The sequence below is a fragment of the Oncorhynchus kisutch genome, linkage group LG3 (assembly GCF_002021735.2).
Source record: "Oncorhynchus kisutch isolate 150728-3 linkage group LG3, Okis_V2, whole genome shotgun sequence".
Classification (NCBI taxonomy): domain Eukaryota; kingdom Metazoa; phylum Chordata; class Actinopteri; order Salmoniformes; family Salmonidae; genus Oncorhynchus; species Oncorhynchus kisutch.
The window spans coordinates 70,305,757-70,331,356 of NC_034176.2; the positions used below are offsets into that span (position 1 = coordinate 70,305,757).

At 41.9% G+C, this 25,600-nt stretch overlaps 3 protein-coding genes across 12 annotated transcripts in view; 1 reads left to right on the plus strand and 2 right to left on the minus strand.

The window, feature by feature from the left end:
* Nucleotides 1-1,506: 1,506 nt before the first annotated feature.
* On the minus strand, nucleotides 1,507-13,017 carry LOC109888413 (anoctamin-9-like). The gene is made up of 24 exons (XM_020479587.2): nucleotides 12,517-13,017; nucleotides 9,692-9,763; nucleotides 9,422-9,544; nucleotides 9,089-9,231; nucleotides 8,945-8,994; nucleotides 8,785-8,843; nucleotides 8,320-8,399; nucleotides 7,056-7,190; nucleotides 6,813-6,906; nucleotides 6,656-6,716; nucleotides 6,473-6,555; nucleotides 6,122-6,226; nucleotides 5,823-5,987; nucleotides 5,709-5,745; nucleotides 5,448-5,559; nucleotides 4,941-4,998; nucleotides 4,714-4,811; nucleotides 4,252-4,451; nucleotides 3,888-4,040; nucleotides 3,669-3,813; nucleotides 2,603-2,725; nucleotides 2,247-2,340; nucleotides 1,763-1,875; nucleotides 1,507-1,600 (listed from the first exon to the last, which is right to left on the minus strand). The coding sequence occupies exons 1-24, from the start codon at nucleotides 12,538-12,540 to the stop codon at nucleotides 1,567-1,569; spliced, it is 2,361 nt and encodes a 786-aa protein (XP_020335176.1). The 5' UTR covers nucleotides 12,541-13,017; the 3' UTR covers nucleotides 1,507-1,566.
* Nucleotides 13,018-13,147: 130 nt separating this feature from the next.
* LOC109888414 (protein TSSC4) lies at nucleotides 13,148-17,175 on the minus strand. Of its 10 annotated transcripts, none has more exons than XM_020479588.2 (4): nucleotides 16,587-17,175; nucleotides 15,064-15,205; nucleotides 14,655-14,728; nucleotides 13,148-14,550 (listed from the first exon to the last, which is right to left on the minus strand). In XM_020479588.2, exon 4 carries the CDS (start codon nucleotides 14,473-14,475, stop codon nucleotides 13,540-13,542), a length of 936 nt encoding a protein of 311 aa, XP_020335177.1. In that variant the 5' UTR covers nucleotides 14,476-14,550; nucleotides 14,655-14,728; nucleotides 15,064-15,205; nucleotides 16,587-17,175; the 3' UTR covers nucleotides 13,148-13,539. The 10 variants fall into 10 exon arrangements, with proteins under 10 accessions (XP_020335177.1, XP_020335180.1, XP_020335181.1 ...); XM_020479591.2 differs by having other exon boundaries at nucleotides 15,081-15,205; nucleotides 16,587-16,718; XM_020479592.2 differs by having other exon boundaries at nucleotides 15,034-15,205; nucleotides 16,587-16,718.
* Nucleotides 17,176-18,898: 1,723 nt separating this feature from the next.
* Nucleotides 18,899-25,600, plus strand: part of LOC109888415 (anoctamin-5-like) — a 31,209-nt gene continuing 24,507 nt past the window's right edge. Inside the window, exon 1 of the mRNA XM_031812963.1 lies at nucleotides 18,899-19,223. Within this exon, the coding sequence (XP_031668823.1) occupies nucleotides 19,148-19,223 (76 nt within the window). The 5' untranslated portion in view covers nucleotides 18,899-19,147. The remainder of the gene's footprint in view (nucleotides 19,224-25,600) is intronic.

Genomic DNA, 25,600 nt, shown 5'->3' on the forward strand with positions numbered 1-25,600 from the left:
GTAGTTAATTGTGTCTACTTAGCTTACCCCCAAAAAATCCTCAAGTACACATTCAGCTGAGGCTTTAATCTTTGTCCTGTCGGTCCATCAAAAGTGAGAAGCAAATGAACAAAATTATAGTGCACTTTCACTCAGGTGACTGAGACTGATGAGCAAAACCCTGTCACATACTGTATGTACAATATACAGTAAAAAAAACAAAAAATACAGCAACTCAAAATGTACACCATTCAAACAACAATACAATATCAATTTGGCTCAAATCATTTCTGAATTATACTTTACAAAAACTCTTGCTCATACAGAACATAAAGCAACTCTATGTCTGAATTTAAATTTCAAATAAAGAAATGCAGTGGATTAAAAGGAAAGTCAAGAGATGCATAATTATATAACAAAGAAATGACATTCACACTTTGTGATTCTATGTGTTGAGAGCACATATGTTACTAAAAGCATGTAAACATCAGTACAGTATTTGCAAAACAGGATGTTTTGTGTACCCAAAATAAAACTACCGCAGTTCTTTGTAAAACGTGATTGGCCAGAGTACGGTATTCAATACATTTCAACTCAGGTTTTCCATTTGTATGTCATGTACAGTTTGTGAAACAAAATTAACCCCAACTCTGTTACTGTATAGGCATCCCTGCTAGGTTAACCTAATGGAGCAGGCATAAAATAAATCTACATACTGAAGGTTGAAAAGTTTGTATGCTATCCCTGCAGTGAAAATATGTTTTTATTTTCATTTTAATTAAGTCATCTTTATGCAACATTTTTGTGTACGGACCCATCACAACTTTTAATTTATCTGATTTCACACGTTTTACACACCAACCAAACTTCTGGAAGACTGCCCTTCTGGAAGACTGCGATGGTCCCCTTTTGATTAGAAAAAATAAATGCCTGAAACTAGATCCCCTACATACTGGTCTTGACGAGAAGGAAAAAAACGTTATCTTCTGCACTGTTCAACCAATCCGGTAAATGTGGAGGAGGAGTTAAGATGGAGCGTCGCCTTGTTAACGTCCAAAAGCGGAAGTCGCGTCACAGGCTCTCTTTCCATATCCCCTGAAAACCGGAACATCTGGTTGTTGGGGACTTGGCTGAGGCTACTGCTGGGTCATCAGTCATTTAAGAAAATACAATGTTATATGGACCTCTTCTTATGAACCCCAGTTGTGGTTTGGCGTCTGGTATCTGAGGTTAGTCTGTCAGTATATTGGTTCATTTATATTGGGGTACCCGTACTTATATGTGAAATAGAGTTTGGAGCGGTCTAATCCTCGTAGAAACTTGTCACCCCGATCGGCTATTAAGATACGTTTGCATGCACCATGGGTAGCCATTAATCACACCGGTATAAACAGTGTTGACCATGTGGGGGAAAACTCAGAGGTGTTGGGAGAGGAGGCTGTCCTACCTCTCATAACCAGGCGCTAGCTATGCTGTAAGATGCTGATCTCAGGACAGTGCAGAGAGCATAATTTTGTGTCTTTTTTCAAATCTTCAAAGTCATGTGTCATGCTGGTCATGTCTCAGGATGTCCCTCCGTTGCAGGCATCACACATCTGTGGACTGGCTGCACTTCATATCCCTGTCAACACAGACAACATTCCTTTTAATCAGATCATGGAAATCACTATGGGGATAATACGTTCCATGCAGAAGAAGTACGGCAACACCAAAGGTAACACTTTAGAATACATGTTCATACAAGGAATATTGTGGTGGTCTATAACCATATGTTTTAACTCACTGCAGTTCCTCTTTGAGTCTACTGAATTTGTCCTTCAGTCTGTTGTTCTTCACCAGCATGGGGGAGTCAGGCACAAACCAGGCAGCAATGAATTTAAAGATGACCACTACATGCTACAGATAGAGGTGAAAGGCAGAGAGGCTTGTTCAATCATATCCATGATATTTGGCATTGCTCAATGGCCATTTGGAGTTGCAAGGATAAGGTTTTGACAAAACCCTAAACTCAACTTTTTAGCTTGGCCTTTAACAAGTGATTTTATTGTTTTAGACATCCTTTGTGTTTGCTTTTACATCTATAGTTTTATTGTAAAGTGTCACAATTTTAAATGCCCTTTAAATAACGTCTGATTTGATCATGGGTGCAGAGCTTAATTCAAATCAATATGGAATTCAGTGATTCCTGATGTGCCAAAACTATACTGAAAATAATCTAAGTAGTTTGACGCAAATACACATATTCATGGATGCAAAGAAAGACATACCTCAAATAGGACGACGAAGGCAAAGCGTACAGCCATGATGAGCCAGAACTGGGAGGTGAGGCTGTAGTCAACATCATTTCTGTAGTCTTTATAGCTGGGATAACACACCAGTTTCACCATCAACAATCTCTCTCAACAATTAAAGTTATCACTGGACTGGGTTTCTTTCTGTTTGTGACTGCATAGACTCTAGCTACATGTATGCATGCCTGAGGAGAATTGGTTGCTTTAGTTTCTGTTTATTCAAACACTCAGTTAATATAAACAGTGAAATTAAGAGATGGGCAGTAAGGTTGAGACAGGCTTTGGTAAATAGTAGCTCCGTAGTGACCTAGTTGTGCCTTACAGATGCCCACCTGCATTGTGTAACATTGAAGCCGCTCTCTGTGATCAGTTGACTGGGGAAAAAATCATTCCGCACGCTCAGGTCTGTTATATGAGCAGTGGATAGGGTGTCGTTGATGTAGCCCTTCATACAGCTATAAGGGGGGGGAAAGGGATTATGGTCATATAAAAACAAACCTGCAGTACCTTTCTCCAACTCATGAGGTTTTATGCAGCTAACCGTTAAGAGAACCCCCAAAATAATGCCCAGCACAAAACATACATTTAAAAACATACAACTTAGTTTGCTTATACAAAATCATAATTCCATATCCAAATGTCTGGGAATTTGGAAACAGTCACATGGTAACATGGCGAGTCAGTATTATTACAACTGTAGGATGTCCTTGACATCTGCCACCAGTGTTTACCCACAGTGCTTTGTTTCATATGCAAATATATCCATTTGTCCACAGCATGGCAGCATGGTTACTTACGCCAATAAAGACTAAACTAGGGAACTGTTGAACTCTGCCTTACAAAGCCTTTGGAACAGTTTCAATAAAGAATGTATTATTTAATTTATCTCCCCAAGATAATTTGTGATATCCAAATCTTGTTCCATCCCTGCAACTCCCGTATGAACTCAGGAGCCATGCATCCTCTGAAACACGACCCTGCCAAGCCGCTCTGCTTCTTGACACACTACTCGCATAACCCGGAAGCCAGCCGCACAAATGTGTCGGAGGAAACACTGTACAACTGGCAACCGTGTCATCGTCCATGCGCATGGCCCGCCACAGAAGTCACTAGAGCGCAATGGGACAAGGACATCCTGGCCGGCCAAACCCGGTCTCCCGGTCGTGGCTGGCTGCAACACAGCCCGGGATCGAACCAGGGTCTGTAGTGGCCCCGCAATCACTGCAATGCAGTGCCTTAGACCGCTGCGCCACTCGGGAAGCTCAAATGTAGTCTTATCAGATGACATTATCTACATTATTACTATGGCATTCATTGCTTTAAGAGTCCAGACAATGCTCTGTGAAAGGTCTACACTACTATAGGTGCAACCCATGCACCAGTCACTGCAGAACTTACTGTACATCAGCTTCTCCGTTGGCACAGGGTCCGTAGTGGTAGCGATAGACCAGCCGAGGGATGAAGTCTGAGGACACCCCAATGACTAGCCCATTGGCAATGACAGCCAGAACACCAATAGCTTCCAGAACTTTGGTCCATATACCTGAGCCCCAACAAAAACATGGTAAGGAGTTTACCAGAGACGCACAAGCTTTTACATATACTGTTTTAACTCACCAATGTCATTGGTTTTCTTGGGGACTAATCTGCGTTCCAAGCTGACCATCTTGATGGCATCCAGACGGATCTCAAAGATATTGTTGATGAGGGCCAGTAGAGGGGCCAGAGGGAAGGCCGCCACAAAGATGGTGGTGAAACTGAACTGAACAACTGCATGAGGAGAAGAGTGTAATAACACAACAGAGATTTAACATTCAAGACGGGAATGGGAAGTCAATAAAAACAACTGGGCAGAATCATTGAACATAAAAGAGACCATGAATCACAGTGTAAGAGAGAGATAGACAATCGTTTTGGTGAAATAAATAAAAACGTTGGACTTGGAGAGACAATGAGACATCCATGGAAGGTAGTGACGTACCCATTTCCAGAAACTCATTGAAGAGACTGAAAGAGTTGACGTCATTCAGATCGTAGTTGCGGAGCCAATCACGAAGCTTGCAGATATCACATGGGTCATGGCCCCTCTTCTCCTCTTCGCGACATGCATTTTTGTAGCAGTGGCCACACTTCCTCTCCAGCCTCTTAGTTGTAGTCCTTCTGAAGTAACTCTTGAACCAGCTGCACAACAACATAGGACAACCCAAAGTGAGAAAGTATGATGCTCCACTTTGGATGTCTAATTCGGTTAGTTAGAATTCATTCAATTCATTAACTACAATTCATTTTTACATGGGGTTTTATCATCTGACTGACAGTCAAACGTTTATTTGCATTACCAAAAGCTTATTCAACACATCAAAGGGCTTATTCAACCTATGTATTTCCTCAGAATGTATCTATGTTAAGCAGTTAGATAACCATAGCTATAAACTGTACTTACGGCACAGTAAACTCAAAGATGTTATTCAGTGTCTGTTTGAGCAACATGATGACGGCCATTTGAATGAAGAGGTCAGTGAGGCAGCCACTGGGATGACACTGGCAAGGACAGGAAAAGGCAGATATGGTAACAGTCTGGTAACAGTCTAAAGACAATCCAAACCGTTCAACCATGTCATAATCCCATGTTAAGTAATATGTTTTTTTAAATAGTGATGAGCTACCCACCTCCTCCAATCTCCATTTACCAGAAATACGAACATAGCTGCCTGGGCGACCATTTATCCTATGCACAAGAACAGTGTGTTTAGATTCATTAAATGTAAACATTTCAAATACTTACACCTTTATGGTTCAGGATTCAAACATTTCAAGGATCACAGATACAGAAAGCAGCTTCTCCATACAGCTAGGCTGCCCATGACAGCTGACACAGAGCAGTACCTTACCAACAGTTTTTCCCTTGGTTTTAACTAGGCAAGTCAGTTAAGAACAAATTATTATTTACAATGACGGCCTACCCCGGGTAAAACCCTAACCCGGACGATGCTGGCCGCCACCCTATGGGACTCCCAATCATGGCCAGTTGTAATACAGCCTGGAATTGAACCAGGTTCTGTAGTGGCGCCTCTAGCACTGAGATGCAGTGCCTTAGACCGCTGCACCACTCGGGAGCCCCATGTACTGTCAGCCCGATCAAATATTAACACGACACACACACGTTGCACTCAGTACCTGCCCAGGAAAAATGCCACATATATGAGTGAGGAGAAGAGGGTGAAGAACTGGAAGGTAAACATCTTAACAGTGAAGCTCCTCTCAGTGGCCGCAAATGACTGTGTCTTCTCTGCAGGCAAGAGCAGAAACATTAACTTAATTCATTGACTCACTTAGGTAAGTACAATTCCATCTGATGGAATTACAGAGATGAACATGTACATGTTTGATTGTAAATGAAATTGTTCAATGCAAACATATGTGCCTCTTCAGACTCACCTATCTCACACAGCTTGAAGGCCACCGCCTTGTTGACCTTTCCGGGTAAGAGTGGAGAGGAGTTAGGGATTGTGCAGGTCTGCATGACTTAGAGGGGTTACTGGTTAAACTTACTCTGGTCATAACTTGCATGGTGAAGTAGTGTAGTACAGCACCCAACATTACTGCTACAGTGTTGGCATGGTCCCTTACAAACTCCCATGTTCCCTCTGACAGCTGCACGGCAGCAACCACACGGAACACCACCAGAGCCTGGGTTAGCCCGATGATCAGAACCAACTGGTAAAAGAACACACACACACACAGTGAGAGGACAACTTTGACTGACCCGGAGCTAAACACTGGTATAGCCCAGGATGAAAACTGCTACGTCTGTGATGCAATATGGCACTGAGTGACTGACTGGGACTGACCATGAGAGTGACCAGCACCAGAACTAGAGTGCTCCGCAGATAAGAATGGCGAAACTCTTTGGGATGGAAGTCTGGATCATTCACTACTCCCAGGATGAGCTCCTCCTGCAGGCCAAATGGAACAATATTCAGGATTATACCACAGCATGAGTCTGAGGTCATATCAATCACAAAATGGGTCCCTACCATAAGATGACAGTAATCAACGGGACATTATTTATGTTATTTGAAAGAGTATATGATTGGGTAATATCAATGAGTAACAGACAACCTAAACCATGCTAAAACCATCCTACGGTATACAGTAAATCCAGACATATAATGGTTACTTAGGCCTAAGTGAAGCCATACCTCTTCCTCACACCAGTCAAAGACTTTCCATTTGGACACAAACGTTGCTTTGTGTCTCTTCCACAGCTCGAGAAAAATGGTAGCTGGAAAAATAAAAAGGACAAGTCATGACAGTCAAGATTTATCTGAATTAAAAATGTATTGGATGGAAAGAATCAGTTTTATCCTGTGTGAAAGACTTACCCCAGACTGCCATGAACATAGCAAAGGCCACCGTCCCCTCATTGTCAAACAGATGACTCACCTGCACACAAGACACAGTTTGAACATACAAACTTTATTAACTATTTTTTTAAATAGTAACATTTGCAATACAGTATGGTAGAATGACATGAGTTACCTTGGCATAGGTACAGGTGTCACGCAGCTGCCATACTTGACACCACTTGTCACACCTCGGGCACATTACGGTGTCAGACTCACAGACCTCCTTTCTGTAATATGAAGACACACAATGCACCTTCAGAAACACATGAGAGTTTTAAAGAGGAGAAACTCCATGTAACCTATTTTTTCTTCCTACTAAAATGTCAGCACCAATCAGCTTAATAAAGAGTTTGGCTCAGTGGGTCTGTCAACTCACATGAGGGGGCTGGTGTTGAAGAAAGCCAGTGCATACAGGAACACAATCACACCCAGAATGGCTGCAGGGACCAGCAGGATGGTATACCAGCCCAACCACAGGTAATACAGAGCCACCTTCTCTCCAAAGTAACTCCTGACAGACATAGATACATTACAGTTTGCATGTTCAAATTCAATCCAGGAAAAGGACATTCCTAATCAGTTAACACCCCTTACTAGGTTTCCAGGGGTATTAAAATAATATTTAATGAATTCATTAGTTTCACAGTTTAGTTTAGTGTCATCTTGATAATTTCCCTTTCACACCACTGAGGTAAATGACATGTTGTATTACTATTTGCATGCTATATATTTAAGCAATAAGGCACGAGGGAGTGTGGTATATGGCCAATATACCACAGCTAAGGGCTGTTCTTAGTTGGTTCAAACTAAGCTTGATGATGAGTTGGTTATTTGAATCAGCTGTGTGGTGCTAGGGGAAAAACCAAAACATGCACCCAGGGGCGGCCCCAGGACCGAGTTTGGGAAATCCTGCTTTAGGTAAGCACATCACATTTAGCTGCATCGGCAAACCCAAAAAGTTCTGTGTGGATATAACCACTAGCTGACATACTTCCTGGAAACAGAGTTAATTGCTTTGAAAGTGAGAGAGATAGGCCTTTTCTTATTTGGGCAAAAGTCTGTTCTCCACCCTCTCTCCCCAGTCCTCCTACCTCGTTGACCCTGAAACCGATAAATGGTCAAGGAGAGTGACAATGTTTTGTAGGAAAATAAAGATGGTCCTCCCTTCCTCGATAGCCTCCTTTTGGCATGGAAGCAGAAGTGAATCCTACATGATTCCTTCACGGAAGAGTTTTAATCTTCCACACCAACTTTGAAATCAACTATTGTTTTCTTGAAGGAGAAAAGCATGCAAACATTTAAAAACAATATTCTATTGATCATTTTATCTACAACATGTCTTGCACAACTAGCTAGCTACATTTGTTTTTATCACTGTATACATTTACTTGGGGATTCCACCCTGCAAACGTAATTTACGTCCATGTGCTATTGCACAAGGAGTCTTATTAATTACAAGCACAATTCTGTTCACATTCCCCCTTCTCGACGCCTCTCCTTGATCACCTATGACCTTTTTCAAAAGGAGGCCAGAGAGGACGGAGGTGAGAGGATGCAGGAGTTGAGCAAATCCAATTGAGGAAAAGCCACTGTGAAACCAAAAGACACAGAAACACAGCAGGATATATAGAAGGTCTTACCTGACATCATCGACAGGCTGGGTCGTACAGAGAGCAGACCATCGTGCCCACTTTTGTTTCAACACCTTTTGCTTGTTCCTCTATAAAAACAGAAAGCGGCTCATACTGTAGATGTATTTCACATCAATGAATTTCATATGGGCTACTTACGATCATACAAGGCATAAACAGCTACAATGCCCCTCAAAATTTAACAAGTAATCAGGTATACTAATCAGGTATACAGGTATATGAATTATTATTAGCGGGGCGGCAGGGTAGTCTAGTGGTTAGAGCGTTGGACTAGTGACCGGAAGGTTGCAAGTTCAAACCCCCGAGCTGACAAGGTACAAATCTGTCGTTCTGCCCCTGAACAGGCAGTTAACCCACTGTTCCTAGGCAGTCATTGAAAATAAGAATTTGTTCTTAACTGACTTGCCTGGTTAAATAAAGGTAAGATAAAATAAAAAAAATAATTAATTTAACCTCATGCAGGCAGAACGTGGCCTCAAAGACACCCTTCTTCTGGAGCTCTTCGAGGTTCTCTGTTGTGTTGAAATGAAAAAGAGGGTTAGGAGTGACAAACAATTGAAGTCAGGGACAAATATGTTGCTAAAGAGATCAATGGAGGGAGCACTTCACATACCCCCTGTGTTGATATGGGTGTGGTGTAGGATGTAATGCACTACTCTGATCCTGAAAAGAAAACAAGAAAAAGGTAAGAGAACATGTTGGAAGTTAATGTGTTTTGCGTATGGAATGGCAAGAGTGAGAGTTCAATGCATCTCACCTGGTTGAGTGAGGGATGATGACACATTTCCGGTCGCCGCTCCAGTTGCAAGCATCAGACACCTTTAGTAGGTACCTGTACTTGTCAAAGATCTCCTTTGGGGCCCGGACACCATAAAACACCTTGTCATCATGAACGATTTTCTGACACAAAAACAGGCAAAGTACAAGATGAGCATTGAACCAGGTGAAATTGGATCATTTTGGGAGGATTGGCCATACAGTATAACTTCCAAAAATTCTCTACAGTTGTACACATCCCAATAAAAGGAACCTTGCCTCAACAACGCTCCATATGGAATTTAAACGTGATTTAATCAAGTAACAAACTCACTGTTACTTTCATGTTTTTCTTCCTCAGGTGGTCAATAAAAGCCACCTGCTTCAGAAACTTTGGGTGATCTTGGTCCTCAACTTTGTCAGCAACTAGAACATAATCATATGTTCTCTGCTGGTGCTGTGGGAAACACACACAAGCTTTTCTGTATTCTAGGGACTGTGTCATACAAACAGGTTGAATAATTATCACCTGTATGACTATGTATGTCTCTAAGTTATGAATGCGGTGAAATTAATAGATGGTGTGTGTTGTGTTGTCGCTTACCAGAGTTGGGAGTAATGCCTCCATGGTATTGTCAAAGCCATCCGTGTTTCTCTCCTGCAGCTCATTACCATCCTAAAACACAGGGTAACAAAGAGGAACAATGTGACATCTCTCTTGTGATACAAAGGCTGGCCCATCTCCCCACCTCACTGCAGTGGTCTGCCAGGCATGTGCCAGTCAGCATGGACCACAAGGAACCTCTCAGCTAACATAATGGTCAATGATGTGCCTTCATTCACTACAGCCAAATTGTCATTGTAGATTCACTATCCTGTCGAAAAAAGGGACACTAGGCAAATTCCTTTTTACAGTTGGTCCATGAGATGTCAATAATACACATCTCTAAGCAGAGGGGTAAAACAAATAAAGGCAACTGGGCCATCCCTCTTGCCATCTCTGTTGTTATGCAGGTTTCTCTCTAAAGCCTGTCAGTCTTTCACTTTCAGTCTTCCAGACTCCCACAGGATTTTCCAGATTACAGGCCCCAACACACCCATCAGTGAAAATGTTCAATAGACTGCTCCTCACACTGATTGGCTGGGAGGGCTTGTAGGCTTTTGCTGTACAAAATATGGGATTATTTAAACCTCAGAATATAACATTTATATTTTGTTCAAAGGCTACACTGAGTTCTATGCTCTGCTATGTCTCGAGAGACATGATCCAATCTTGACTGATCATATTTTGGAGGTGTGCCATTATTACCCTCTTTAGTGCAGTTGCATAAACTTTAATGAGATAACCTGTTTCACCAGGAGCACAGCCAAGAAGACCAGGCAAACGTTGAAAGGAGGCTGGCTCTGATGTAGGGTACTGTGTAGTGCATATGGCATGGGTTGCCAGAGGAGAGGTGTCATACATCAGGCCTCAGAATCACATAAATCATAGACACTCTTCAGAGAAACATGGTCCAGGGTAAAAAGCTGAGACCTGACAATTTCTCAAAGATCTGCATGCTTTAGATGAGGACCATGGTGGGAGACTGTTCAGCCAACTTTGAGTGAAGTTATGCTTGAAACCAAAAGGCCAGATAAGTGACCTTTAAATCAGTGAAATATTTTAAGTTGGTCTGGGATTTTTGTTAAAATTTTTTAGCTGCTGCAATGAATCCAGCCTATAAAGTGCCTTCGGAAAGTATTCAGACCACTTGACCTTTTCCATATTTTGTTGCGTTACAGCCTTATTCTAAAAGGGATTAAATAAAAACAATTCCTTAGCAAATCGACACACAATACCCACATAATGACAAAGCAAAACAGTTTTTTATAATTTTTTTGCTCATTTATTAAAAACGAAGACAGAAATACTTTATTTACATAAGTATTCAGACGATTTGCTATTAGACTCAAAATTGAGCTCAGGTACATCCTGTTTCCATTGATAGTCCACCTCAATTGATTGGACATGATTTGGAAAGGTACACACTTGTCTATAAGGTCCCACAGTTGACAGTGCATGTCAGAGCAAAAACCAAGCCATGGGGTCGAAGGAATTGTCCGTAGAGCTCAGAGACAGGATTGTGTCAAGGCAGAGATATGGGGAAGCGTACCAAAACAATTCTGCAGCATTGAATGTTCCCAAGCACACAGTGGCCTCCATCATTCTTAAATGCAAGAAGTATGGAACCACCAAAACTCGGGGGGAGAAGAGCCTTGGTCAGGGAGGTGACTAAGAACCCGATGGTCACACTGACAGAGCTCTAGAGTTCATCTGTAGAGATGGGAGAACCTTCCAGAAGGACAACCATCTGGCCTTTATTGTAGAGTGTCCAGATGGAAACCACTCCTCAGTAGCAGGCACTATAGCCAGCTTGGGAGTTTGCCAAAAGGCACCTAAAGGCTCTCACACCATGAGAAAACAGATTCTCTGGTCTCTTTGGCCTGAATGCCAAGCGTCACATCTGGAGGAAATCTGGCACCATCTCTACGGTGAAGCATGGTGGTGGCAGCATCATGCTGTGGGGATGTTTTTCAGGGGCAGGGACTGGGAGACTAGTCAGGATTGAGGCAAAGATGAATGGAGCAAAGTACTGTGAGATCCTTGATGAAAACTGTCTCCAGAGTGCTCAGGACCTCAGACTAGGGCGAAGGTTCACCTTCCAACATGACAACGACCCAGTCAAGACAACACAGGAGTGGTTTGGGGAAAGTTTCTATGTCCTTGAGTGGCCCTGCCAGAGCCCGGACTTGAACCCGATCTAACATCTCTGGAGAGACCTGAAAATAGCTGTGCAGCAACGCACCCCATCCAACCTGTAGGAGCTTGAGAGGATCTACAGAGAAGAATGGGAGAAACTACCCAAATACAGGTGTGCCAAGCTTGTAGCGTCATACCCAACAAGACTCGATGCCGTAACATAATGTGGAAAAAGGTCAAGGGGTCTGAATACTTTGACGGCACTGTACATGGTCATACTACAAGGCAGGAAAGTTACAGGAAACGTCAGCTACAATGAGCCACAGTCAATGTGTTCGCAGTCCAAATAAAACTCCTGTAAAATGAGGGTGTATGTGACGTTTGACCCACATCTAGTCCATAGATAAGCCACTGTATACCACTTTTGTTACAGTAACATAACACAACTCAGCATACTCACACAAACGTATTGATTTCTGCACAGGCTATAGCAAGATGGCAATAGATTTTAACCTGCTATGAGGTCACCTCTAAAAAGCAGTTTCATTGCCATAATCCATGAGTGAGTATAACATTTTTAAAATACATTATTCAGTCCAACTGATTTTATAATCATTCAAAATACTGTACATGAAAACATGTTTCCTAAGTGGTTTGCAGGTGAGTTGTTAATAAATAATTTCTCTCACCTGCTCTGGATTCTTGAAGTACATGTTGCAATACGCTCGTAATCCAAATTGAGCGAAAATTGATCAACATTCACATATTCTGTCGTTGGAGCGCCGTTTCCTTCATTACTCACGAAACGTTTACCCTTACTTCAGACATGGAGCTCTAATTATACTAAAAGTACAATATTAAAAACTTCTGTACTGAGCTAAAGATAAGTTGACTTCACTTCCGCGTTTCTGAGTCAATTGCTTTCAGGTAGGTAGCGTCACTGCTTCTCAAAAGGCGAGGCGCTGATATTGAGCGCTTCTCTTGGAATAGCAATGCGGCCATCTGGTCATAGTAGGACAGTCGCAGTCGTTTAAAAGGTTTACAGTTAGTGACCAAAACGGAGTCTCTTTGTATCTCTCTACCTTTGAAAGTGCATGCAAATGATTGTGCTTTGCTTATCTGTGAAACCAACGAATGCATTTAATTATTTGACGTTGATATGAATGTAGCAATGTATATTAACTCATAAACACATTCTTCAAATAGTATAATATAATGATAACACGTCGGATAACTTCTAGATTAATCACAAATTAAACACTATTGGCTTCACATCAACCATGGAAAATACGGGAACAAATATTCATAAGTGACAAAGAATCGATTTAGTTGTGGGAAGACTTTACTGCGCCAAAAATCAATAATAGTTATAGCAATAGGAAAAATAATGCCACTTACAAGGGTCTACTACAAATACAATTGTTTACATTACACTTCCACCAGTATACTTGACAGCTAAATTCAATATTCTTTGGACTTCAAAACAGCCATATACATTAGCATTACTGACAAGTGCTTTTCATGTCTGAAGTTAATATTCAAAATACACATTTTACATTGATTCTGATAAAGTCAAGAGGCAGAAACCATTCCCTTGATTCAGAAAAAAACTCCACTGGTTGAGGTTCTACAGGGAAGCACTAAAATACTGTCCATATTTAGGGTCCTCCATTATTTCCAGAGGACTTCAATTGATTGATGCATGTGTACTCTCAGTCCTCCTCTTTCTCTGACACCTTGCGGAAGTTCTTCCTTTTGATGTTCCTACTAATGACGAAGCCAATAGACGGCTGATCCTTCCTATCAATCAGCACGCCCTCTGCGTCCCCCACCGGTGTCCACTTCCTCTTCCGCTCACTCTCCTTTGGGCGTTGGGGGGCGATTGCTTGGCCTATACCCTCCTCTTCTTCATCATCTAAGTGACAGAGACCCATCCCTGCCTTAGTTCGATCAGGCTTGTTAACTTCTGCAGATTCATCTTTCTGTGGCCGGCTAGGTCTGGAAAACACAATCTTATGCTCTGAGCTACTACTCTGGCCTTGGTTGAAAGTAGGTGTAAAAGGCTCTTCAGGATCATCTTCCATCGTGCTCTCCTTCTCCTTCTGCTGCAGGCTTTGTATGTACTGCTGAGCCACCATGCTATTCTTGCTGTCACTGGTCTCTGGCACATCCTCCAGGTCGTAGCGCGTCCAGCGCTCAGGATTCACCAGGTAATCTGGCACTCCTCTCTTCTGAGGAGGCTTGCTGACCAATTCCCCCACCTTCTCCCCATACTTCTTTCCACTCGGCAGCAGTGGGGGTGGAGGGGGACGTGCAAAGACCCCATCAATGACATTGTCCTGGCCCAGATGGGACGAGGACAGCTTAGCGGCACTCTCCAGGCAATCAAAGATGCTTCGGCTGCGGTTGGAGAAGCTTGAGCTGCCACCTGTTAGACTGAATGCAGGTTTCTTGGGACCGGGACCAGGGCAAGAGTTCTGGTGCTCGTCATCATCAGATGAGGACAAGTCTTCCACCTCTGGGTCTATGGACTCATTACGCTCTTCAGGGTCGGAGTCACTCAGAGAGAAGTTATCTGTCAGCTTGATTGCGTCACTGTTGGACAGCTTGTTACGGCCACCGTCTCCGTGGTCCTCTTGCTCACACATTGCTCTCAAGTGCCTGGGTCTGATGCCACAGGAAAAAGAAAAAAAAAACTTTCAAACAGTCAAGGGGTCAAGAGCCTGGAAGAGTATGAGGGTTGTTTTGAGTGGTAATTGAAACATATAATATGTATGGTAATATAGCATGCATTATAATATTTTCACTTTGTCAAGAAATGACTGACCTTAGCCTAGTAGAGCTGCAACACCGCCACTTTCTGTATCCGTGAGGTTCAAGGGTGGCGGCAGCCCTTCCACCCTTAACAGACACACAGAAAGATATACATTAAAAACAGCCATACGGATCTAGTCATTTAAAGCTTAGGCCTATACTATAAATAATAAGTACATTGCCAGGTAAAAACAATGAAACTATCATTTCAGAGCAATTGCACAACATCAACACAAGATGTCAAGTGTGACATCAGGTGTGGTGAGTCAACTGCAGATGAGTAGGCCTATAAGTCCTCTGCAGCGTCATGTGAACATTAAGTACTGTAAGTGGGTGCATCTGTACCGAGGGCTTTCAAATAATTTAATGTTTGACATCCTACGTAATGTTACCGTTTGTGTTAGTGTGAGGACGTATCTTACTGGAGTTGCAGACTCACAGGTTGCGGGAGCTGGTTGGGATGCTGCTCAGCTCAGATAAGACAACAAATGTGTGGGGATTGATGACAGCTCCAACTTTTGCCATGGTGTGACCAATACCAGACTAAAATGGTGTAGCGACAAGCTGTAAAAAAAAATATATATAAAAAAAAATACACGCAGATCAGTCTGTTACCCACTCACTGCATATATGTCACTTGTGATTACATTGCATACATACAACCAGACTCATATACTTAGATGGATCTGCATATAACACAGTAGCTCTGGTCCATCACGCAACGACAATGAGTTGCCTTGTATACCACCCATAGAGATATTGTAGTTAGAGGACACAACATTGTATCTGTCACATTATGATGTCTGCTAGAGCATGGGCAAAGCAACTGAAGCCATCTCAATTTTGAAGTAGTCAATTTTCTCCTTCTACTATGACATTTGTAAACAAACTGAAAGGGTGCATACTGCCACCTGAAGTGTTGTTTGAACAGGTATAAAGCTAAGGTTGGCGATTTACTACCACCTGCAGTTATGGGATGTTTGCTCATGAGTATAATTAATTGGGGCGGCAGAGTAGCCTAGTGGTTACAGCGTTGGACTAGTAACCGGAAGGTTGCAAGTTCGTTACCCAGAGCTGACAAGGTACAAATCTGTCGTTCTGCCCCTGAACAAGGCAGTTAACCCACTGTTCCTAGGCCGTCATTGTAAATAAGAATTTGTTCTTAACTGACTTGCCTGGTTAAATAAAGGTAAATAAAAAAATTGTCTGCTCCCTTCATCAACCTGGATGGAATTATGTGATCCTTCCTTAACCTATAGGATGTCCCACCTTGTTGACTGACTACTTAAGCATGTTTAAAGTCCTCAATGGCTCTGGATTCCTACATCTAGCTCAATGATACTGCCAGAGAAGCTCTGGTCCACGCTTGTGCAGATCAGGATCTTTTGACGATAATGAAAGTATTCCTAAACGTCTTTTGGGAGAAAGTACACCCTGTACATACAGAGAAAAGTAATCCCGCAAACTACAAATATGTTTAATTTGATGAGTTACGATGAAAGGATATGGAAAACGACAAAGCAGGGGCATCTCGTCGTTGTGCGATGGACAAGAGCTAACACAGCGACTACGCCCCCTAACATTAGTAGCTAGTTCGTGCGTATCTCAGGTCTCCTAGCTAGCTTTTGTTTGTCATGGTATTTGACGGGAAGACAGCATAACAACATGGAGGGTTGAGTAATTCACCACGAAGTAAACCAATTATGGAAATCGACATTGGATATCTATTAGCTAACGTCAAATAGTAGCCTCGTTGGCTAGCTATCTTTAGCTGTAGCTGACTTTGAATAAAGGGAGGGTGGAACATACCACAACCACACACAAGCATTCTATATCTTACAATACTTCATCGATACGTTGGAATGTGTTCAGTAAACTACCTAGCTACTACATAAAGCATTCAAAGCTGATTTGTGTTGCTAGCTAGCTGCATCTCCCGCTTTACCTTCTTCACGCTGGCGCTGCAACTTCGGTTTGTATGCTGCAATGTATGCTGGGTAGGGTAGTTTCCCCCCGCTCCTGCCGTTAGTGGGCAAATAACCCAATCGTCATACCTTACCGCCACCTACAGTAGTCTAATGGATTGTAAATGTAATGCCAGTGTAGGCCTACATCAGAGTTTCTAAACATACATCTTATTCGCTGAGATTTAACGGTGGTTGGCATCCAATTTCTATTGCATTACCGCCACCAAGACTGGGGTATAAATTCGCACTGAGCTAAAGGCTAGAGCTGCCGCTTTCAAGGAGCGGGATTATAACCCAAAATCCCGATATGCCCTCCGAAGAACAATCAAACAGGCAAAGCGTCATACAGGACTAAGATTGAATCGTACGACATCGACTCTGGCGCTCATCAGATGTGGCATGGCTTGCAAACCATTACAGACAACAAAGGGAAGCACAGCCGAGAACTGCCCAGTGACACGAGTCTACCAGAGGAGCTAAACTACTTCTATGTTCGCTTCGAGGCAAATAACACTGAAACATGCATGAGAGCACCAGCTGTCCCGGAAGACTAAGGTGATCACGCTCTCCGCAGCCGATGTGAGTAAGACCTTTAAACAGGTCAACATTCACAAGCCCGCAGGGCCAGACAGATTAGCAGGAGGTGTACTGTGAGCATGCGCTGACCAACTGGCAAGTGTCTTCACTGACATTTTCAACCTCTCCCTGTCCGAGTCTGTAATACCAACATGTTTTAAGCAGATCACCACACTATGGTTTCCTGCCTAAAAGGAACACCTATGTTAGAATGCTATTCATTGACTACAGCTCAGCGTTCAACACCATACTGGCCTCAAAGCTCATCAATAAGCTAAGGACCCTTGGACCTAACACCTTCCTGATGGGCCGCCCCCAGGTGATAAGGGTAGGTAACAATACATCCGCCACGCTGATCCTCAACACAGGGGCCCCTCAGGGGTGCATGCTCAGTCCCCTCCTGTACTACCTGTTCAGTCATGACTGCACGGCCAGGCACAACTCCAACACCATCATTAAGTTTGCCGATGACACAACAGTGGTAGGCCTGATCACTGACAACGACGAGACAGCCTATAGGGAGGAGGTCAGAGACCTGGCCATGTGGTACCAGGACAACAACCTCTCCCTCAACGTGATCAAGACAAAGGAGATGATTGTGGACTACAGGAAAAAGAGGAGTCTAGATCCAAGAGGCTTCTACCCCCAAGCCATAAGACTCCTGAACGTCTAATCAAATGGCCACCCAGACTATTTACATTGTTGTTATCATCTATGCATAGTCACTTTAATAACTCTACCTACATGTACATATTACCTTAACTAACCGGTGCCCCCGCACATTGACTCTGTACCGGTACCCCCCTGTATATAATCTCATTATTGTTATTTTACTGCTGCTCTTTACTTACTTGTTACTCTTATTTCTTATTCTTATTCATATTTTTTTTTAACTGCATTGTTGGTTAGGGGCTCGTAAGTACGCATTTCACTGTAAGGCTGTTGTATTCGGCGCATGTGACTAATACAATTTGATTTGATTTGATATCATTATACATTATACTGATCCACAAAATGGAAAAAGTAAAAACATTTAAATGACCCTGCCATCTAACCCTACACTCATTAAGACTATCGGTATGAACGCTAAACCAACCTTTCTGAAGCATACATCACTCATTGACCTATCCCTCTGTGCTGTCACAGATCTACTAGGCCTACTCACAGGGATTCTCTCAGGATCCCTCACTGCCTCAGCATAAGACACCTTCTGTACGACTTACTCTGACTCTGGCCAACACAACCTGCCACTCTTGCACCCACTCTTTCAAACATGGGCACCCCACAGTTGACACACACAACCTTTTCCACCAAAACTTCCAGTGTTTCCCCCTACTAATACCCAATCGTTTTTTTTTCTCTACAAAAAATACATTTGAATACATTTGAAATATATTATATATCATTTAGGCCTAATTCTAAGAGAAAGTAAATATATATATATATATATATATGTATATATATGTATGTATATGTATGCAGTTTGCTTGGTGGACTGTGTTTCTTCACATAGCCCAAATTGAAATATTTTAGTAGGATAGTCAGTTAGGCTCATAAGATTAGGCTGTACAAAATATTGATTAATTTGGTGAGAATTGAAGGGTTTTCAAAACCGTACAAAATTACCAAACATCCAGTTTGAGGCCATTCACATGGTAAAATGCATGATGCACTAATTCCCAATAACAATGATTTGCCGACAGAATGTGCGTGGTTTTGCCACTCCCCTTTAATATGTATCGTGGATAGAGAAGCAGTATGAGCGCAATCATAATATGATAGGATATGTCAAGACAATGTTGGGCTATTATTTCAGCCAATGAATGCCAGAATCGTTGATTTTTGGTGTGAAACCCAAGCCTCAAACTCAAATACAGTCAGTCGAGGATCGAGTCGTGGGGTGGCATCCTCTCTCCGTCCTCACTTCCCAGAAAAAGCAACTCCTTTCTCATAGTCGGTGGAGATGAGAAGAATAACGGGAAAGGCAAGGGATGACATTTTGATCGAAATGAAGAGCGCAATGGACTCCCAGATTGGAGGTAAAAAGCACATTCAGAGATTAGCCTACTTTGGTAATATACACGGTAAATGTAGACTCTACCATAATCGTTGTTTTCATTGGCTATTAAGAAGTTTACTATAGCGCTTTCAGAAAATGCTCAAGGAAACACATCCAACCAAAGTCTACTTCGATCAGTTTTGTGACTAGAAATTCCACTGTCTATCATTTGGGTTCGGAATAATGTTTGGCTAATGGCTATTACTTCTGTCTGTGCCATATGTCACTGTACGTTAGTGGGCAACCTGGATGAGAGGCACATACAATGTTTTGCCTAAAGATTCGCAAATGTTACGGAATGTACATGTTATTTATAACAGAATATGTTTCGGAAACAGTTTCATGTGTTTCACAGTTGTACAACTAAATGGTAAAGGTTTGAAAAATAGTTCTGAAATAACTGAAAATACATGCAATGACGTCATTCACATGCTGACAGGTCTACTGGGAGAGAGAAGGACAAACTTGAAGTTTGAGAAACTAACAAATTAAAGTAACTGTCCAGTGTTTCCAGATGTATATGAAATAGGACCAATAATTAATTACAATATGAGTGAAGTCGTTCTCATTCCAAAAATTGCAATTGAGTATGTTATGTTTTCTGCGTTGGAATGGTGTGGGCATATATGGGCCCAAAAAAATATTTAGCTAGTAGACTGCTGATTGGCCATCTAGAGGATGACATCATCCTCTATAAGGAAATCGCAATCATTTTTTTTAAACATCTGTTTGAGATACAAGTTTGAAGCAGGGTTTTTAAAGTTTTTTTTTTCTCCAATTTATGCTTTGGCCGCATATGAGTCAGCCACATTACTTGGGTAAGAGTTATCAGAATATTAATATTAGAGATTTTTACTGGACAGGTACTTAAAGCTCATTCCAGAAGTCTGTAAAATGGCATGTATTTGGCTATTTCTTTGTTGATTTACACATCAGCATTCAAAGTGATTAGTATTGAGTCCAAATAAATTAAATATTATTCATAATGATGTAATTATAATAATTTCCAAGCAGGTTTGTGATAAAATAATTATTGCAGATTGATGTCTTCTTCAATGCAAGGTTGATCTGTTGTGCTAATGTATAGGCCTAGTAAAGCTGATGCAAGCGGCACTCTGCTTATCTATATCCCTCTATTGAGAACTTATTAGTCACTCCACACTGCACAAGGAATGCCGCTTGAAACTGGCCATTGTTGTGGCCATGCCCGCCCTTTTAAACACCATTAACTGCCCCATAACTTCAGTATTGCTCTCAGTATTGCTCCCCTACGTCTCCCCTTAATATGCTCCTGTGTGAATAAGCTGTGTCCTATGTTCATGTTTTCCATGAAATTTCATGGCGAAAAGGAAACAAGTTATAGGTAGACATCTGCAATGATGTGCTAAGACAGACATTTCCACTCCATCGCATGTGGTTGTCCTTAACTGTCTAATCATGGATTTGTAAAACCCAACACAAATTGGATTGCTAATTGTTTTCAGTTATTTCCTAGTTTCAGGATGTGTCAAAGGGCTTCAGTAGGCCTCTAATCCATATCTATAACCTTTGCTTTGTGTGGTGCCACACTGTCCCAAGGTAATACTCCCATAATTACACGCTGGAGAACAGATAGTTGTTAACATTGAGTGCATGAACACTTAAACACAATTATCTGCTGATAGTCTCTCTACCTTGAGTGCCAATTTAGACAGGGAATAGACCATGATGCTATGGACTGACTGAGCAGTCACTTACTGAAGAGATCTGTAGGGAGGAGTTGGACTGTAACAGTACTACTGTTTTTCCAATTGTGCTTAGTGACAAATAGGCCATAAAGGTCAGAATATATGCAGAATATATTACTAGATCACATTTGTTAAAACAAAAATGTCACAATTTGTCAGAATGTGGCAGTGTGCCTATACAGAGTTGCCCACAGAGATGACTTTTTCTCCAAATACAGCCATCCACTGCATAATGTGTTAAGCTGTCATGGTAGCAAGGGTCCCTCTGAAATGATGCTGGTTGAAAAGTAGCTCAGAAAATGTAGAGCTGCTGTGGGCAATAAACAGATTTGAACAATTACAAATGTTCCTTTTGTTAAAAATACTTTGTAGGCTGCAATGTATTATGTATGGCTTCACAGAAAATAGTATTTGACCATTCATAATGTCGACAGTAAAATGGTTTCAATAATGCCGCAGTAATTATAGGTTTTGAGATATTGTTACACCCGTCTCTGGAAACAGTCCGGCTTCCCTCCAACCTGCCTCACACAGTTTACTCTCAGCATCTCACCCCTATAGGGCTGCAGGTCGCCTAGTGGTTAAGAGCGTTGGGCCAGTAACTGAAAGGTTGCTGGTTTGAATCCTCGAGTTGATTAGGTGAAAAATCTGTTGACTCTGCTGTCCATTTGACTTATTTTGGTATTACAGAAACAGGGCCAAGTGATGAGGTTCCACTATCTCTGAACAATAGGTATTTCTGTTCTCAATGTGTAGTGTGTTGAATGAGTATGTTAATTTAAGGACAATCTGTCACTTGCCCTTTTGTGTTAAGGCTCCTTGTTGGTAAATATCCACAGTATGGCTGACTACCCACACTGGGTCTAGATGGTGTGGACTTCTGTGTTGATAGACTGCCCTTTCACACCAACGGCTTTGTGTTGGCTGTTATCAGGGAAAACCTTCCTGCACAATAACGAAGATCTATTTATATGTGCGTCTGTGTTGTGGATCACCATGTTGACAGTTTTATATAGTGACTGAACGTGAATAGACTTCAGGTTCATCTGCATCTATATAATACAGTTCTATTGCAGAATCATTTATTTTCATAGTTATATTACCCACATGCTCACACTGGCTGCCTTGTTATGGCTCTAAATCAGTTACCTATGCAAAATAGTTTTGTTGAAAGGTTCCGATAAGGCACTGTAGTATTATCAAATATTAGTAAACAACATCTCTTACTATCGCAGTAAAACCTCTATTCATTTCATAGCGTGTTTCCAATTCTGCATGCCTAATTCTGCATGCCTAATTGGTCTTGATCAGGGGCAGTCGGACACAAACTAGGCCTAAATAATCATCTTTGCATTACAGCACTCACACTTAATCATTGATGATCTAATAAGAAACGTATTAGACAGTTGTGCACCGCTTCCATTTAAGGTGTTTTATATCTGGCTACGGAGGGCAAGCCAGTGAATTCATCTTGGCTCACAGACGAGGGGGAGCCCCAGTGTTGCCATGGAAACCAGCTGAGTAATTATATTTTCTCTTTGATAGCTGAGCTAGATAGACTGTGAGCAGTATCTGAATATATGCGAGAGTGTTAACTTACTTCTCATATAAATACTTCTCTGATAAAAACATTACACGCCTGGACTTTTCTTATTTCACCTCCAATTGGTTATTATCCCTTCTTTGGTCTTCCACAATTACATTTCAGTGGCCATGAGCAGATTTAATATATACATCTTGAGTGACATTGGTCGATGCACTTGATCACAGTGGGCTTTGTGATTGTGTTGCTTTTGGGTTTAGGAAGCTCTGTGCCAAAGCATTCCATGTTCTATCTGTGGGTTAACCTGGGCATCACATCTGAACAGGCAACAAGCTACGAAGAACAAACAAAAGTTTGTTTTCATGTACTCTGCCATATCCTCAGTGGCGATTATGCAGTACGCAACAAGGCCAAAGGGTGCAGATGAGAAAAATTAGGGGAATAATTCTGATGGACAAAATCTGTAATATTCTAACATTTCTACTTTTCCTCCTTATGCAAGAATGCCTCGTTCAAACAGTATAGTATTAGAAGAATTACATTTCATGTCTGTTTTAGAGAAGATAAATTATGAATTCTGCTATCTGCTCTGCCCACGACCCCTCGCTGGGAGGGGCACCGGGGTATTGCTCCACTCTACTGATCTAACTTTCAGGGTTTTGTCAAGGCAAAGTTCCCTTCTGGGACTAGGCCAGTTGTATCCTGGAGATAAGAAAGGAGATTTTGTTTGTTCCATGTGCAGAAAGTCATCAACAGATGATGTGAGAATAGGGATTCAAAACAGCTTTCCAACTGGGCAAAAACTGGTTGACTCATTGTTTCCACGTCATTTCAATAAAAAAATGTAATGTGATGACGCTGAATCAACGTGGAGAACTGATTGGATTGGAAAAAAGTCATCAACAAAAGGGAATTGAATATTTTTTCACAGAATTTACAACCTAATTACAATTGCATGGTGTTTTGTTGATTTCACGTTTGAATTCACATTAGTTGACAACTCAACCAAATGTAAATCAAAACTAGAATGGCTTCCCCCTAAACATAGACCCTATGCTGCTCAATTTAAAACATGCTAAATAAAATGCATTTAAAAATCCTGAAGTTAGCATTTGGTTACTTCAGCAAGGTAAACAAAGGCAAAGCATGGATTGGTCTCTCTTCCTACAGGGTAAGGAAACCAATGTCATTTCAGTGAGGTATCCTGTGTGTTGTCTTTCCCCTGAGAAAATGAACTTGGGGATGATGTCAGTAGTTAGGCTATTGGAGCCATGAGTCATGTATGTTTGAGTCAGTCAAAAGAAGCCAGTCTGATATGTCATGGTGCTATTTTTAGCTGGAGCTACAAGGATGATAAGAGTTTAGACATAATAGGTCACATCAGGCCATGGTAGCAACATAGTGACATTGTTGTGGTTCATTGTGTCTCGTACACTAACATCTTTCAACAATAGGATGTATGTTGCATAAGCCTCACATGCTGGCATACTAGATGATCCATCTGCTGTGTGTAGACATGGCCGGTTATCTTACCATGTTGGTCATGAGTGAATGAGAATGTTCTAGTTTTAATGGCCGGTTATCTTACCATGTTGGTCATGAGTGAATGAGAATGTTCTAGTTTTAATGAGAAAGCTCTAGTTATATGGGGGATGAATGGCACATAATGGGCCAATCATTTCCATTTAGTACTTATTAACCTACAGTATATACAGACATATTGTAATGCTTGAACTTTTAGTCTAGATATCCATCTAATTAAATAGGATACAGCGTCACTGTGCAGCATCACAATGCCTATTATAAACTGTCTTTTTATCTATTATAAACTGTATTTTTTTATCTATTATAAATTGTCTTTCTATCTATTATAAACTGTGAGAATCCCTGGCCTGAGATGAGATTGACGCACTTTTGTAGTTCACCAGAGAACAATTTCTCCTTCATCAATAAGCTTTCTCTGGTAGAGCCACCTGTGATATGATGATGATGCTCAGAGCCCTGGGTCTGGACACCACCCTCTGCAACTGGATCCTGGACTTCCTGATGGGCAGACGACAGGCTGTGGGGATAGGCAACAACACATCGTCCTCACTTACTCTTAACCCGGGGCTCCCCAGGGGTGTCCTCAGCCCTCTGCTGTACTCCCTGTTCACCAACGGCTGTGTGGCTAAGCACGACACCAACTCCAACATCAAGTTTGCTGACGACACCACGGTCGTAGGCCTGATAACCAACAGCAATGAGTCAGCCTATAGGGACGAGGTAAGTGAACTGGCATTGTGGTGCAAGGACAGCAACCTCTCTGTCAACGTCAGAAAAACAAAGGAGTTCATTCTTGACTTCAGGAAGGGAGGGAACATTCCCCGATCCACATCAACGGGACTGCAGTAGAGAGAGTCACTAGTTTTATGTCCCTCAGCATCCACATCATAGAGGACTTGACATGGACCAACAACACCACCACTCTTGTCAAGAGGGCGCAACAGTGTCTCTACTTCCTAAGGCAGCTGAAGAAATTTGACATGCCACCCTGGGTCATCTCCAAATATTACAGTTGCACCATCGAGAGCGTCCTGACCGGTTGCATTACGGCCTGGTACGGTCGGGAATTTCTCCGGGCCGGGCCGCAAGTCCCTTCAGAAGGAGATGAAGACAGCCCAGCACATCACTGGAACCGTGCTGTCACCCTTCCAGGACATCTACTCAAAACGGTGCCTGAGGAAGGCCTGCAGCATCATCAAGGACCAAACACACCCCAGCCATCAGCTCTTCGCTTCATTACCATTGGGAAGACAGAATTAGGGCATGAGGTATGATACCTACAGTCTCAGAGATAGTTTCTATCTAAAAGCCATCAGACTTCTGAACACTTAAACTGGACTGACCACCTGCAATGACTCTCCTCACCTTAGCACACATGCACTCACACATATAAATGCATGCTACACACACACATCACAACTGCTGTTGATAAATTGTGCCTTCTTGTATTATACTTATGCTAAACATTTTATTCTACTTAGCCATTTGCTTTATGTTCATATTTTTACATTTCCTTATTGTTGTTGCATTGTCGAGAAGGAA